This window comes from Bos indicus x Bos taurus, chromosome 8 (genome assembly GCF_003369695.1).
Source record: "Bos indicus x Bos taurus breed Angus x Brahman F1 hybrid chromosome 8, Bos_hybrid_MaternalHap_v2.0, whole genome shotgun sequence".
Taxonomy (NCBI): Eukaryota; Metazoa; Chordata; class Mammalia; order Artiodactyla; family Bovidae; genus Bos; species Bos indicus x Bos taurus.
In genome coordinates, this window is record NC_040083.1 from 100028180 (window position 1) to 100044131 (window position 15952).

Sequence of the window (15952 nt, forward strand, 5' to 3'; positions counted from 1 at the left end):
ATTCCACATAGCTGCAACAGTCACTGTAGAGCTAAGTTCTTATTATATAATAAATTCTCTTCAGTTATATTAAGGCTTCTGCAACTTGCAGCTGAATATATCCAGATTAATCTGCATCTCACTTTCTTGTTTCTTAAAAGTTTTATTCAATTTATATTTTCCCTTTCTCAGAGGGGCTACTATGTAGACAACTTCCCCCCACAAAGGTGCATGAGCATATCGACTCTTAACATCTAAAGAAGCATTTCATTTTTCCTTTAGATTTGAATAATAGTGTGAATGAACTTGGAATTTCAAGTTTATATGCACTCTCCCTTTGTATTCTTAGCACACTGCTACATTTCCTTCTGGCATTTATTTATTTTTTTATTTTTTTAACTTTACAATATTGTGTTGGTTTTGCCATATATCAACATGAATCCGCCACAGGTATACACATGTTCCCCATCCTGAACCCTCCTCCCTCCCCGTACCATCCCTCTGAGTCATCCCAGTGCGCCAGCCCCAAGCATCCAATATCGTTCATTGAACCTGGACTGGTGACTCGTTTCCTTTATGATATTATTCATGTTTCAATGCCATTCTCCCAAATCATCCCACCCTCTCCCAGCCAGAAAGGAAAACATCAATACAGTATACTAACGCATATATATATGGACAATAACCCTGTATACGAGACAGCAAAAGAGACACTGATATGTACAACAGCCTTCTGGCATTTAGAGTTGCAAAGGAAAAGCGTAGTGTAGTGTGAGTCTGAATCTTGTTTCCTTTGTGAAGTTCCTCTTTTCTCTCTGGAAACTTCAGATTTTCTCCTTACCTTTGGCCCTACTGGTGGCTCAGACAATAAAGCATCTGCCTGCAATGCAGGAGACATGGGTTCGATCGCTGGGTCAGGAAGATCCCCTGGAGCAGGAAATGGCAACCCACTCCAGTACTCTTGCCTGGAGAATCCCATGAACGGAGAAGCCTGGTAGGCTATACAGTCCATGGGGTCACAAAAAGTCGGACACAACTGAGCGACTTCACTTTCACTTTGGATCTTAAAAATTTCACAAAGTAGTGAAAGTATGCCTGCCCAATACTCAGAAGCTTTTCGACTCACATTATTCAGTGTTTAGTGCATATGGATAAACAAACTCTTTTCCTCTGATAATGGTACTTTTTATTTTTTATTGAGGTACAGCTGATTTACAATGCTGTGCTAGTTTCAGGTATACAGCAAAGTGATTCAGTGATACATACGTACATTCTTTTTCAGATTCTTTTCCATTATAGGTTATTATAAGATATTGGATGTAGTTCTCTGAGCTATACAGCAGGGCCGTACTGTTGGGGGTTGGGGAGGGACAAATTAGAGGCTTGAGATTAACAAATATAACTATATAAAATAGAAAACCAACAAGGTCCGAGGTTATTTTCGATCTAAAAGTTCAAGCCTTTCTGTAGCTCAGGGAAACTTTCTTCTGCTGGTAGGAAAAGTCTTCCCCTCCATCCCTTTTCCTCTCTATGCTTCTGGAGCTCCTTATTAAAGGGCACTGGTGTTCCTCAATTTCTCCTGGGTATATCTCTGATATTGATCTTGAACTTGATCCACTGGGATACTCAAGTTCCTTGTTTAGCAGTTCTCCCTTCTGAAGGAATTCTCAATTTGCTTCTTCAAATCACTAATACTCTTTTCAACAACCTCCACTCCGCTGTTTCGTCCTTCTCTTAGAGAGATTTATATTTTTACTTCTAAGAACGTTTTCTTGCTCTCCATACCTCCTTTTTCATAGCAGTCTGCTCTTGCTGTAAGGAAGGTGGCAATGCTCTCTTGTGAATGTACCGAGATGCAGGTTTTAAAGTGCTGATGACTTGCTTTTTTCAAAAAAAAATTAATTTAATCTCACTTGCTTAATAGGAGTCAGAAATTCTTCAAAGATTTTCAATTCCCATTGGAAAACTTACCTGATTTCTGGCCCTAATATCATCCCTAGTTTTTTATTTTTTTCTATCATTGCCTATCATTGGCATGTGGTACTAGATTTTTGTAAATTCACCATCCCAAAGCCAAAATCTTCATAGCATGTATTGGGGTGACATCTACGCTTTTACCATAGGTATGCACCAAAAGTTGCAAAGAGGGATAGTCTGACACTGCACTAACATGTCATTATATAGAATTTGGTTTTCAATTTGACTCATGTGGGGACCTACCTTTACAAGCAGCTGTCTGAACTTTGGCACTCCATTTTCCAGAGGTGGTACACCTCACTTCTTCTCTGCCCCCTGATAAAATGAATCCTTGGCGGCAACTTAGCTGACAGATCGTGCCAGGTTTGGCTGGATGCCTGCCACAGTTGGGAGGTGACAGGGTAACACCTTTGGGCTTCTGAAAGGTGGCACAGTAGCGTTCTATTGCAGGAGAGCAAGAAGATATTATTTACATTCTCACAAATTACAAAATGCCACAGAGTCACTTTACTCAAGAAAAATACAATCGGTCTGCATGCAGACGTCTGCATATGACACGGAACAAACATTGTTATTGTTAATTATGCTCAACCAGGTAGTTCTAGTCGTGAAGAACCTGCCTGCCACTGCAGGCAGACGTGACAGGGGTTCGATCCCTGGATCGGGAAGATCCCCTGGAGAAGGAAATAGTCACTCACTCTGGTATTCTTGCCTGGAGAATCCATGGACAGAGGACCCTGGCACAGTGGAGCCCACAGAGTCACAAAGAGTCAGATATGACTGAAGCGACTAAGCACACACACACATCTCTTTAGTTACCTCATGTTTTCTACCAGTGTATCAAATCTTTAAAAGATTTCTAACTAGTATTTAAATCAATGCTGACTGTGACTTTTATCATTTGCGTAGAGAATCTTCAGTTTGCAGAACATTACATTATGGCGCTGAAGTGTAAAATAGTGAATTAGATTCTATCTTTCATGGGGTAAGTGGCGATTCAACAGTCAGTTTCCATTTTTATGAGCTTATGGTGGCATCTTTAAGCAAGCAGATTTTGAGAAAAGTTTTTATACTGTCCCTAGAATCACTGTGTTATATTAGGGCCCAGACTCTTAATGATGTTATTTTCAGAAATGAAGAAGAATAGCAGGTGAATTAGGTAGAATGGAGATAGAATGGAAAATCAGATGAGGACTTAATACAAGATATGTGTGTATACGCACATGAACCCATGTACATGTTTGCTTATTGTAGTAGTGATTCTTCTGGTAGCACCACCAGCATCTTTAGTCTGTATTTCCCATGTGATAATCACTAAGTTTATCCAGTGTCTACTATGTGCCAGGCATTATTCTAAGTGCTTTACATGGATAGACTCATTTAATCTTATGCAGGAACGACTAGTGTTATTATTTTCACTTACAAACAAGAGCACTGGTTGCTGCTGCTGCTAAGTCGCTTCAGTAGTGTCTGACTCTGTGCAACCCCGTAGACAGCAGCCCACCAGGTTCCTCTGTCCCTGGGATGCTCCAGGCAAGAACACTGGAGTGGGTTGCCATTTCCTTCTCCAATTCATGAAAGTGAAAGTGAAGTTGCTCAGTCGCGTCCGACTCTTCCCAACCCCATGGACTGTAGCCTACCAGGCTCCTCCGTCCATGGGATTTTCCAGACAAGAGTACTGGAATGGGTTGCCATTTCCTTCTCCAAAGAGCACTGGGGCATAATAGTAATTCTGGTAGTTAACTTTCCTGATGTTACCAACAGGAAAATGGCAGAACCTGTGTGCCCTCCAAACATTCTACAATCATGCCTTCTCCCTGAAATGACTGCTTTCAAACCTCTCTGTGAACAGAAGTAATTCTTTCCTGAGAATTGCTATGTTCCTTTATTTTTACACATAGAAGCCTGGTGTGCAGTAGTCCATGGGGTCGCAAAGTGCTGGACACGACTTAGTGACTGAACAAAAAAGAACAAATGTACCAGATGACAGTCCAGATTTCCTGTTCTGCTTTGATCAAGAGGACTGTCAGAGCCAAATTTGTGGTTCAAATATAAACAACATATGGGACTTTAAATCCTTTATTTCAGGACAGTTGTTTATAAATTAAGGAAATTAACCTTTTAGCTCTCATATCAAGATTTTATTCCCTGCTAATATTCTTTCTTATTGTTTGTTTATGGCATTTTGAATTTTTATATTATTGTTGTTTCGTTGCTAAGTCGTGTCTGTCTCTTTGTGATCCCATGGCTGGAGCCCACCAGGCTCCTCTGTCCAAGGGATTTCCCAGGCAAGAATACTGTAGTGGGCTGTCATTTCCTTCTCCAGGGGATCTTCCTGACCCAGGGACTGAACCATGTCTCCTGCACTGGCAATTTAATCTATTCTAATGTAATGGAGAATCTTTTCCCATTGCTTTTATGTTTAATAAATTCTGAAATGGATTAATATTTACTCTACATATATTAACTATACTCTCTTCTAGCTTTTAATGGTTTTATTTTTAATTTATATCTTAAAACTATAAAGTATTTACATTGGTGTCTGGTGTGTATTAAAGACATATGAAAACTTCATTTTGATTCATTTTGCTTTTTCCCAAGGAGCGAGCCAATTTTACTATATTATCAGTTGAATAAATCTTATCTTCTCAACTGAGCTATGATGCTTCCTTAATAATATATGAAACTCATAAGTTTGGGAATCTATTATGTCCCACTGATCTGATGGCAGTTCTTACATACTCTTCATTTTTGCAATTTAGTATATATTTAAAAACCCAGCAGAACTACTTCCTTTTTACTATTCTTTATTACACTTTCATTTCAATCTTATTTTAGTGAGTTTTGCCTGCACATTCTCCCAGATGAATCCTGGAATCACTCCCCAGTTCCAAGAAGGGGAAAAAAAGAAAATCTCTTTTGGGCTATTGAATAGGTTGCATTTTACCTATACATATATTTGGGAAGAACTTTGCCTTTTGACAAAATTTTATAAATATATTAAAATGTTCTTTTTATCTCAGCAATATTTTGTAGTTTGTGTAATACAGGTTCCATATATTTTTGTTTGAGGTTTATTCTTACATATTTTATATTTTATACAGATCTCTGTGGTTTTTCATCACATATTCTGTTTATCATTTATACAGAGGAGTTGTTTCTTTGGTATTCTTAAGACTTTAATGAACTCTCAGTCTTTAGTAGTCTCATTTTATTTTAGAGGTAGACACATAGTTTACAAATGATGATTTTGAATCCTCTAAGCTCTAACCTTATGATTTATTACAAGAGCTAAATCTTAGACAATCTTACTAAATAACATGGATGATTCTAGCATCCTTTTCATTTTCCAGATTTAATAAGACTGTCCATATTTTTTAAGTAGATACAGATGGAAGATGAACTTTTTTTATGTCAGTTATCAATGAGTTTCTAAGAACTTTATCAAAAATGTGTTTCAAATGATAATGAATACATTTTTATCTTATACTGAGCAACCATATGAATTTTTCCTATTTGTTATGAAGTAATTTATTATGTTAATAGAATATCTCATTTTAAACCCTTCTTGCATTCCTAGGATAAACCTTTACACATCCTGGCAGACCAATCTTTTGAGTATGGATTGCTAGTATATTTGCTGTCATAGTTTTATTTTTTCCTCTCGGTAAAAGTTGTCAGATTGGCAACAGAATAATAATAGCTGGATAGTATGAACTGATTAATTTTCCACTATTTGGGCCAAATTAGATGGTATGAGAATTGTTTCATTTTAAAAGTTGGAAAGAGTTTCATATTTCCCTCAGTCATTTTCAAATGCTTGGAAAGATTGAGGGCAGGGGGAGAAGGGGGCGACAGATGAGCTAGATAGCATCACTGACTCAATGGACATGAATCTGAGCAAACTCTGGGAGATGATGAAGGACATGGAAGCCGGCTTGCTGCAGTCCATGGGGTCGGACACGACTTACCAACCAAACAGCAAGAGTAACAATTAAGTAAACTCTGATATTTCCATTACTTTGTAAATCACTCATAGGTAAGTATTTATTTGCTTTTCTACTTTTTTTCTTGGTTCATTTAATAGTTTTCATTTTCTTAGAAAATCGTGCATCATAAATGGTGTTTCATTACTTTGAAAACCTCAGACCTCTATATAGCCCTTTGGTACAGCTTCTTAGAAGAATTCCATTTTTGCATTTTTCTTTCTTCTTTCTAGAATCTATTACTTTATTCAAAGATTTTCCTTTCATCCACTCAACTGCATTCCATCTCCTTTTATAATTGATCTTCCTTTACACTATTATGTGCTTCTTTCAACTTCTCTTACAATCAGTCTTTTCCTAGTATTTAATGTTTAGCTATTTTTATTCTTCCTGTTTAACAAAAATATTTATATCTTTGAAATTACATCAGTGTATAATTTAACTTAGGTCTCATAACTATGGTTTCAGAATTTTCTCAATTTTGTTATTTTTTTAATTGTATTTTTAAAATGTCTCCTTTGTCCATTTAATTAATTTCCTTTATCCCTCTTTGGAGTCTTCATATTTTTCTGTTTTGGTCTAATTTCATATGTCAGAAAATGTTAAGGACCTTGACTTTTTTGTATGTGTTTCAAATAACTTTTCCTTTTTCTTGTTTGCATTTTAAATATAGAGAATTTATGTCTGAAGTACTGAAATGTAAAGCTTTAGATACTCAGATCTATTGCCCTTTTCTCTTTAGGAAGTTATGCTCTGTTAAAATCCATAGTTTGCCCATTTTCCTACATTTCACTCCTTAACCTGCCTCATTTAATTAATAAAATTAATTGAACTTAATTTTTTAAATGAAGCAAGAGTCCAAACTAATTTTTAGATAAGCTTTTCCCCTACTGATATCTACAATTTTCCTTCTTGAATACTGTATTTTTCTACAAACTAATGTCTGTTTCTGAGGCATGTTTGCTTCCATTGTTCTGTGCATCCTTGTACTATGAATCTACCGTATTAATTACCATGTTGTTCATATTCGTCTTATGACGGTAAGAATAAGATCTCTCTCATTGTACTTCATCTTCAGAATTTTCTTATTTTGCAACTGTCTACTCAATACTCTTTTTTAATTAATTATTTTATTTCTTCTTTGTTGCACCAGGCCTTAGTCGTGGCATGAGGGATCTTTGGTTGCAGTGCTCGGGCTCTTTTAGCCGTGGCTTGTGGACCCGAGCGTGTCACCACTATTGAGCCTGCATGCTCTGTCGCCCTGGGGCATGTGGGATCTTAGTTCCCAGACAAGGGTTGAACCCGAGTCCAATCTGCATTGGAAGGCAGATTCTTAACCACTGGATGATGAGGGAAATCCCTAATATAATTTCTATTCATGTCCATCAATGTTTAAGTGGAAAATTTCATAGTAATTATGGCTATTGTCAGAATTTGGGGGTTACAGTGAGTTGTTCCCCAATAAACTGTATTAAATAAGGATGGTTATACTTCAAATTGACCAAAACTGACATCCACTTTAAATCATTACAGAGATAGGCACAAAAATTTTAAAGAGAATTCTTAAAGCTTAAAGCATTTTAAAAATTTAAGTTAAACTTAAGAGTTAAAGTTTTAAAGAAAAACTCCAGAGCAACCTTATTAAATATATTACCATTTTTAATATAAGACTGGGTCCCTCACAAGAAAAGTTGCTCGCTCAGCTATGGAACCATAGATAATTCCTGGGAGTTCAGTTCAGTTCAGTCGCTCAGTCGTGTCCAACTCTTTTGAGCCCATGAACTGCAGCACTCCAGGCCTCCCTGTCCGTCACCAACTCCCGGAGTTCACTCAGACTCACGTCCATCGAGTCAGTGATGCCATCCAGCCATCTCATCCTCTGTCATCTGCTTCTCCTCCTGCCCCCAATCCCTCCCAGGATCAGACTCTTTTCCAATGAGTCAACTCTTCGCATGAGGTGGCCAAAGTACTGGAGTTTCAGCTTTAGCATCATTCCTTCCAAAGAAATCCCAGGGCTGATCTCCTTCAGAACGGACTGGTTGGATCTCCTTGCAATTGAAGGGACTCTCAAGAGTCTTCTCCAACACCACAGGTCAAAAGCATCAATTCTTCAGCGCTCAGCTTTCTTCACAGTCCAACTCTCACATCCATACATGACCACTGGAAAAACCATAGCCTTGACTAGATGGACCTTTGTTGGCAAAGTAATGTCTCTGCTTTTGAATATGCTATCTAGGTTGGTCATAACTTTCCTTCCAAGGAGTAAGTGTCTTTTAATTTCATGGCTGCAGTCACCATCTGCAGTGATTTTGGAGCCCAAAAAAGTAGTCTGACACTGTTTCCACTGTTTCCCCATCTATTTGCCGTGAAGTGATGGGACCAGATGCCATGATCTTCGTTTTCTGAATGTTGAGCTTTAAGCCAACTTTTTCACTCTCCACTTTCACTTTCATCAAGAGGCTTTTTAGTTCCTCTTCACTTTCTGCCATAACGGTGGTGTCAGCTGCATATCTGAGGTTATTGATATTTCTCCTAGCAATCTTGATTCCAGCTTGTGCTTCTTCCAGCCAGCCTTTCTCATGATGTACTCTGCATATAAGTTAAATAAGCAGGGTGACAATATACAGCCTTGACGTACTCCTTTTCCTATTTGGAACCAGTCTGTTGTTCCATGTCCAGTTCTAACTGCTGCCTCCTGACCTGCATACAGGTTTCTCAAGAGGCAGGTCAGGTGGTCTGGTATTCCCATCTCTTTCAGAATTTTCCACAGTTTATTGTGATCCACACAGTCAAAGGCTTTGTCACAGTCAATAAAGCAGAAATAGATGTTTTTCTGGAACTCTCTTGCTTTTTCGATGATCCAGCAGATGTATGCAATTTGATCTCTGGTTCCTCTGCCTCTTCTAAAACCAGCTTGAACATCTAATCCGGGGAGACAACTTTCCAACAAAAGGGATTTATTAAGAGTTAATGTTCCATTGCTAAAGCATCCTTTTTATGATGGACAGATCCGTCATTTTCATTTAATTCTGTGAAATATCTGGAGAAGCTAACTCCTTTTATTTTAGTTTTATGCCAACTAAATCTAAGGTTATCAAAAGCCTCAGGTATGCAGATGACCACCCTTATGGCAGAAAGTGAAGAACTAAAGAGCCTGTTGTGAGAGTGAAAGAGAGTGAAAAAGTTGGCTTAAAACTCAACATTCAGAAAATTAAGATCATGGCATTTGGTCCTATCACTTCATGGCAAATAGAAGAGGAAACAGTGGAAATAGTGACAGACTTTATTTCTTTGGGCTTCAAAGTCACTGGAGATGGTGACTGCAGCCAGGAAATTAAAAGATGCTTGCTCCTTGGGTGAAAAGTTTTGACCAACCTAGACAGCATACTAAAAAGCAGAGACATTACTTTGCCAACAAAGGTCCGTCTAGTCAAACCTATGGTTTTTCCAGTGGTCATGTATGGATGTGACAGTTGGACGATAAAGAAAGCTGAGCGCTGAAGAATTGATGCTTTTGAGCTGTGGTGTTGGAGAAGACTCTTGAGAGTCCCTTGGACTGCAAGGAGATCTAACCAGTCCATCCTAAAGGCAATCAGTCCCGAATATTCATTGGAAGGACTGATGTTGAAGCGGAAACTCTAATACTTTGGGCACATGATGTGAGGAACTGACTCATTGGAAAAGACCCTGATGCTGGGGAAGATTAAGGGCAGGAGAAGAAGGGGATGACAGAGGATGAGATGGTTGGATGGCATCACCGAATCAATGGACATGAGTTTGAGTAAACTGGGGGAGTTGGTGACGGACAGGGAGGCCTGGCATGCTGCTGTCCATAGGGTTGCAAAGAGTCAACTGAGCAACTGAACTGAGCAACTGAACTGAACTACAACTAAGTCTGTCTACGGTTTAGGAATCCTTGTAGCTTCTGCCTCTGGGAAATACAATGACTGTCAGGCCTACGTCTTTTAGTAGGCCATAACTGCTATCTCATTGCTAATAAACTTTACTTATTATTTTATACCCCCCATAAGCTTTCTGAGCCTGCACAGTGAGGGTCAATGCTACGACTGTTTTTGAATCCCTCAGTAAAGCCCAACATCCTTCCTGGAGACCCTCGCTTAGCCTTGGATCCTACTAGATCATACTAGAATAATCCTAGAAACCAATTTAAAAAGCCTTCCCGTCCAGGATCCTGGCATATTATAACTTATTCCCTACGTATAATTCTCTTTTCTATTTTGGAAGTTGGTTATTTAATGAAATAGCTGTCAGTGCTCCCAGGTTTACCCTTTCTGACATCTTTTAAGGGTTCACTAAATGGTGGCTGTCATCATTTCATCATGATCATTATGATCATGATCATTATTGTTACCATTGCTAAAGTGTCCATGGTGTATAAGCAGCAGCAAACTGGAAAAGCTGCATTCATTCTGGACCCAATTACAGGAGTGTCACGACTCTTAGTGAATGACAATGAAGAAAAATCTTTTGATGAAACAGAATTCTACAGCCAAGATTCACTGGGTTCATAATTTCATCATTTCAATAACAAGGTAAACTGTTCTGAAAAGTGAGGGAATTACATGGCATTTGAATGGGACCTAATTAACCTTAAAAGCTTCTGCACATCAAAGGAAACTATTAGCAAGGTGAAAAGACAGCCTTCAGAATGGGAGAAAATAATAGCAAATGAAGCAACCGACAAACAACTAATCTCAAAAATATACAAGCAACTCCTACAGCTCAACTCCAGAAAAATAAACGACCCAATCAAAAAATGGGCCAAAGAACTAAATAGACATTTCTCCAAAAAAGACATACAGATGGCTAACAAACACATGAAAAGATGCTCAACATCACTCATTATCAGAGAAATGCAAATCAAAACCACTATGAGGTACCATTTCACACCAGTCAGAATGGCTGCGATCCAAAAGTCTACAAATAATAAATGCTGGAGAGGGTGTGGAGAAAAGGGAACCCTCTTACACTGTTGGTGGGAATGCAAACTAGTACAGCCACTATGGAGAACAGTGTGGAGATTCCTTAAAAAACTGGAAATAGAACTGCCTTATGATCCAGCAACCCCACTGCTGGGCATACACACTGAGGAAACCAGAAGGGAAAGAGACACGTGTACCCCAATGTTCATCGCAGCACTGTTTATAATAGCCAAGACATGGAAGCAACCTAGATGTCCATCAGCAGATGAATGGATAAGAAAGCTGGGGTACAATGGAGTATTACTCAGCCATTAAAAAGAATACATTTGAATCAGTTCTAATGAGGTGGATGAAACTGGAGCCTATTATACAGAGTGAAGTAAGCCAGAAGGAAAAACATAAATACAGTATTCTAACGCATATATATGGAATTTAGAAAGATGGTAACAATAACCCTGTGTACGAGACAGCAAAAGAGACACTGATGTATAGAACAGTCTTATGGACTCTGTGGGAGAGGGAGAGGGTGGGAAGATTTGGGAGAATGACATTGTAACATGTAAAATATCATGTAAGAAACGAGTTGCCAGTCCAGGTTCGATCCATGATACTGGATGCTTGGGGCTAGTGCACTGGGACAACCCAGAGGGATGGTATGGGGAGGGAGGAGGGAGGAGGGTTCAGGATGGGGAACACATGTATACCTGTGGTGGATTCATTTTGATATTTGTCAAAACTAATACAATTATGTAAAGTTTAAAAATAAAATAAAATTTAAAAAAAAAAAAAAAAACAAATCTGTTCCAAATGTGCCCCAAGTATAACAAAATTTATTATTATTAGAAGCTGTAAACTTTAGGGAGTTGGAAAATTGGATTCTGGTGTAGAAGTCTTTTTACCCAGTGGTGAGGAGTAAAACCACATACTTGTTCATGTACGTACCCATCATATATCTATATACATATGGATGTGTATTTATACATATATGTATATACATATGGATGTATATTTATACTCGTATATATATAGATAGATGTGTATTTATATTCGTATCTGTATACATATGCATGTGTATTTATACTCGTATATCTGTATACATATGCATGTGTATTTATACTCGTCATTCTATGTACACACGCATGTGTTTATGCTCATCTTGAGTATAAATGTATATCTATATACGTATATGATACTTGAGGGAGCTCGAGGTGTTCAGGATGGATGTGTATTTACACTCATCATGAGCCAGTTTTTGGTTCCAGTTTTTAGTTCACAGAAAACAGGAGAAACCAGAGAGCTACAGAAATGACCCATCCAAGGCACCATGCCCTAAGAACTTACCCACACACCGGGGCTCTGGACCATCCCACTGAGCGTTCACTTGACAGGTAAGCCTAGCACTTCCTTCTAGTCTGTAGCCTTCATCACAGGTGACCAAGCACATGGTCCTATAGGACATTTCTCCAGCTGAACAGCTGAGGCGGCCATGTTTGGGCTGGCGGAGACGAGGGCATGTTCTCACTATATGAAAACAATTAGATCACTCAATAAAGACAGAAAAAATTATAAATTTAATAATGCCTACACATTGCAAGCAATAAATAATACTTTTTTAAAATGAGAATGGGATAATTAAAAGTATGTATTTTATCAAATGCATTGCCTAAATAATATTCCTGTTGTCTGCCTTTGCCTACAGGTGGGAAACTTAAGCTATTGAAGGAGTTTGGCCCTGGCCGGGGGATGATGGCTGGAGACTGCGGATGGCTGACAGAGGGAGGGACTTTCAGCTTTTAATGGGCCTTTGCTATGATTCTCCAGGCTACGTTCTAACAAAAGGAAGGGGTCTTTTTCTGGGACAGAGTTCAGGTTCAATTCAGTTTTCAGACCTCTTATGAAATTTTCCTTACTTTCTTATCCTAGTTTAAAAAAAAAAATCTTGTCATTTCTTACAGACAGAGTTGGAGGTGAGAGAGTGGTCATCTTTTTTCCTTATTGCTTTCCCAGGTCATTCTCTCTCCCTTCTTCCTGAACACCTCCAGCTCCCCTCAAGTATCATATTATATACCCAACATCCCTTTCCCCCAACTGTCTGCGGACTTCTAGGCCATTTCTCATTCTTTGACGATTTTATATTTCCTCTTTTTCTCTCTCTCTCTTCCCTTTCTTTCTTCCCCTCTCTCTTTTACACACATATGCACACACACTTGATGGTGATTTCATTATCTATATAGATGATCATTCCAGGACCCTAGAGTCATTATTCCTCACTTCTCCAATAATCAGGTCCTTTCCCTTATTTCAGCACCCCCTCCAAGTCTTAAATCCTCCAGACCTGACCATGACCAATCCATGCACCCCACTCTCTGACAACAACCTGTCTTCCCAGATTACTCCCGCAAGAGCTTCAACTCCATCAAACTCTAAACCCGATTGCAGTCTCCAATCCAGAAGACCATGTAGTAATCAAGAACTTTGTTGGGACTCTGGGTAAGATGTCTTTCCTTCTTTTATGAATTTGTCAATTTTTCTTATCAAGCAAGTAGTTACTTATGATGAAAGTTTAATTTTAAAATAATAAGAAAGGAAGTTGGGGTAAAATATTCAGTGCATATTCAACTAAAGTCATGGTTTGACAGAATCTACTCAAAAGAAACCAATTCAAATTATGTGAGTTGACAGAATATAAATTCTGATTTCATGAAAGATATATTTAAGATTGATTACTCCTTAGAGAAAACTCAAGAATTAGAAGTTAAACCATAGCCCTAGATTTTCAATTAGTTTGAAATGAAGTCAATTATTAATGACAAATGAGTATAATTATGTTGCCTTCTATGTTTTGATTTTTATTGAGTGTGTCCATCACGTAAGTAGAATTTTTATTAAGTGTGTCCATCAAGTGCATAGAAAATATTTTGCCTTTCATATTTTGACTTTTCTTGGGGTAATCATCAGGGGTAGCACAATGCCAAATGCCAGATAGGATTAAAAGTGAATAAGATAAATTACTATGATCAAGATATATAAAATCTAGAAAATCACATTAAACAACTGCTTTTCGATTCAATAAACTGCTGAAATGATTCCAGCTTTCCAACTTGGGACAAAACGAACTGGCAACATGTCTCAAGAGAACTGATAGTAAATGAGAACTGGTGTTTCATACACATACAAATTATATTGCTTCTCAAAAGTGTTGGTTTTAATAAACTTTCATTGCTCCTCTGGGAAAACAAAAGCAATAATAAATAGCAACGTAATAAATCCTATTTAGTTCTTAAATATTTTATGTTCCTTTTCAACCAAGAATGATCATTTTAATCATTTTGGATAGGAACATGCTTATATGTGAGTTTCAGCTTCAAAAACGTTTTTATTTCAATAAGCTGGAAAATTCTGCAATAAGTGTTTGACATTCATATTAAAGCATTCCTTAAATATTTATTAAGCCTTTCGAAAACAGCAATTTAGTATTTTAGGAGAATGGTTTACTTGGTAGCAGACAATTTAAGAACATGTTCTGGTTCTCATTTGAAAGAATTGCTATATTTTTTCTCAGACTCACATTTTCTGTCTATCTCCCAATTGTGACAGCCTTAATGAAGAATGTATAAGAATTAGTTATTATCTAACACTACAAAACATTCAGGATGTAACATGAAATTTGTGAAAAGTTTTACATTTTATACCAGTCTTTTATTTCTGTCTCACTTTTAGAAAAACTTTTAAGAAAACAAAAAAACAACTAAAATTATCCTGTCTTTATAATCAGATTTAAATTAGATCTTTAAACTGCTAGTTTCTCCATACTATGAATAAAACTAACTTTATTGCTAAAAATGTTCAACATAATCTGACAATGTGGGGTTTTTAATTTGTAAAAAATATAACATCAGCAAAGCAAAATAAATCAAAGTGCAGTAAAATGAAGTATGCCTATAAAAATCTATTAATGAGGAGCCAGAGGAAGAGCCTGAATTAGTACCTTCCTTCAGGACAACTTTGTTCACTGATAAGTTAGGAAGCACCACTAGAGATGAAATGGAAAGAATTTTAGGAAAATTCACATCCTCGAGCATTGCTTTTACTTTGACTAAACTTATTTTATTTATATTATGCAAATTGCATAAAAGGCAATAACCCTGCTTTGTAACAGTGAAACTGCATGATGGGAAGTGACACAGAAGACCACCAATGTAATTTGTCAATGTATTTGTCAGTCTAATACTTACCAACACGTGTATTTGTTAAATTCAGATTTTCAGTCATTCAGCAGAGGTATAACCCAGGACTTGTTGGGGTAGGAGAAGATACAGTCTATGCTCATAATGAGTTCACAGACTAGCAGAGATGATAGAAGAGTTAATTCATAAAAATACAGCAGTGTACATTGAAACAAGCTGGTTAAACTGGCAAATGCTGTCAGAATCCCCTTACAGTGGGCCAGTTTAGGGCAAAGAACCTGCACTTGATTGTGGAAGATGGAAGAGAAGCAGTAGTCACTGCAGGCAGACTCACTGATGGACAAATGTAGACGTACAGTAGGTTCCAGTTCATGTTTCTTTGCTTGTCTACACCCTACATCTCAACTGCTAACCCTGTTGACCCAAGGTGGCCCAAGCTCACTGCTAGGTTCTTGGTATAGAACATCAGGGCGGGGTTACACAGAGGGGAAGCTTCTCCTAGGCTTCCTAACACACTTCTCTCTTGTGATTCCACTACAGCAGCTGCCTGGGCTTGGATTCTTGAGTTGGTAGTAACTCTTCGGAGGCTCCAGTTTCTCTTTCTGAAACTTCTACTTTCCAGCTCCTTCTAAAATTGTATAAGGTCTGATTCTTAAAATAAGTTTCTTGTCCCATAATACAGACAGGGTATTTCCAGGCTTTTCCTGACTAACCCTGACACACGGAGCATAAGGGCTAGAATGAGGGCACAACAGGTCTGTGTATGCACATATGGAGGTTAGAGGTCATCCCATCCCAGAGGAGATGGGTGATAGGGAGGGCTTATCCATAGGCGCCATAGGTCCCTATAGACCAGAGGATCAAGGCTGTTCAAACAACT

General features: G+C 38.0%; 1 protein-coding gene across 1 annotated transcript in view; it reads right to left on the reverse strand.

Moving 5' to 3' along the window:
• SVEP1 (sushi, von Willebrand factor type A, EGF and pentraxin domain containing 1) overlaps positions 1 to 15952 on the reverse strand; it is a 211963-nt gene that overhangs the window by 119708 nt on the left and 76303 nt on the right. The window contains exons 6-7 of the mRNA XM_027550488.1: positions 12227 to 12406; positions 2200 to 2397 (exon numbers count right to left, since the gene is read on the reverse strand). Coding sequence (XP_027406289.1) covers positions 2200 to 2397; positions 12227 to 12406 — 378 coding nt within the window. The remainder of the gene's footprint in view (positions 1 to 2199; positions 2398 to 12226; positions 12407 to 15952) is intronic.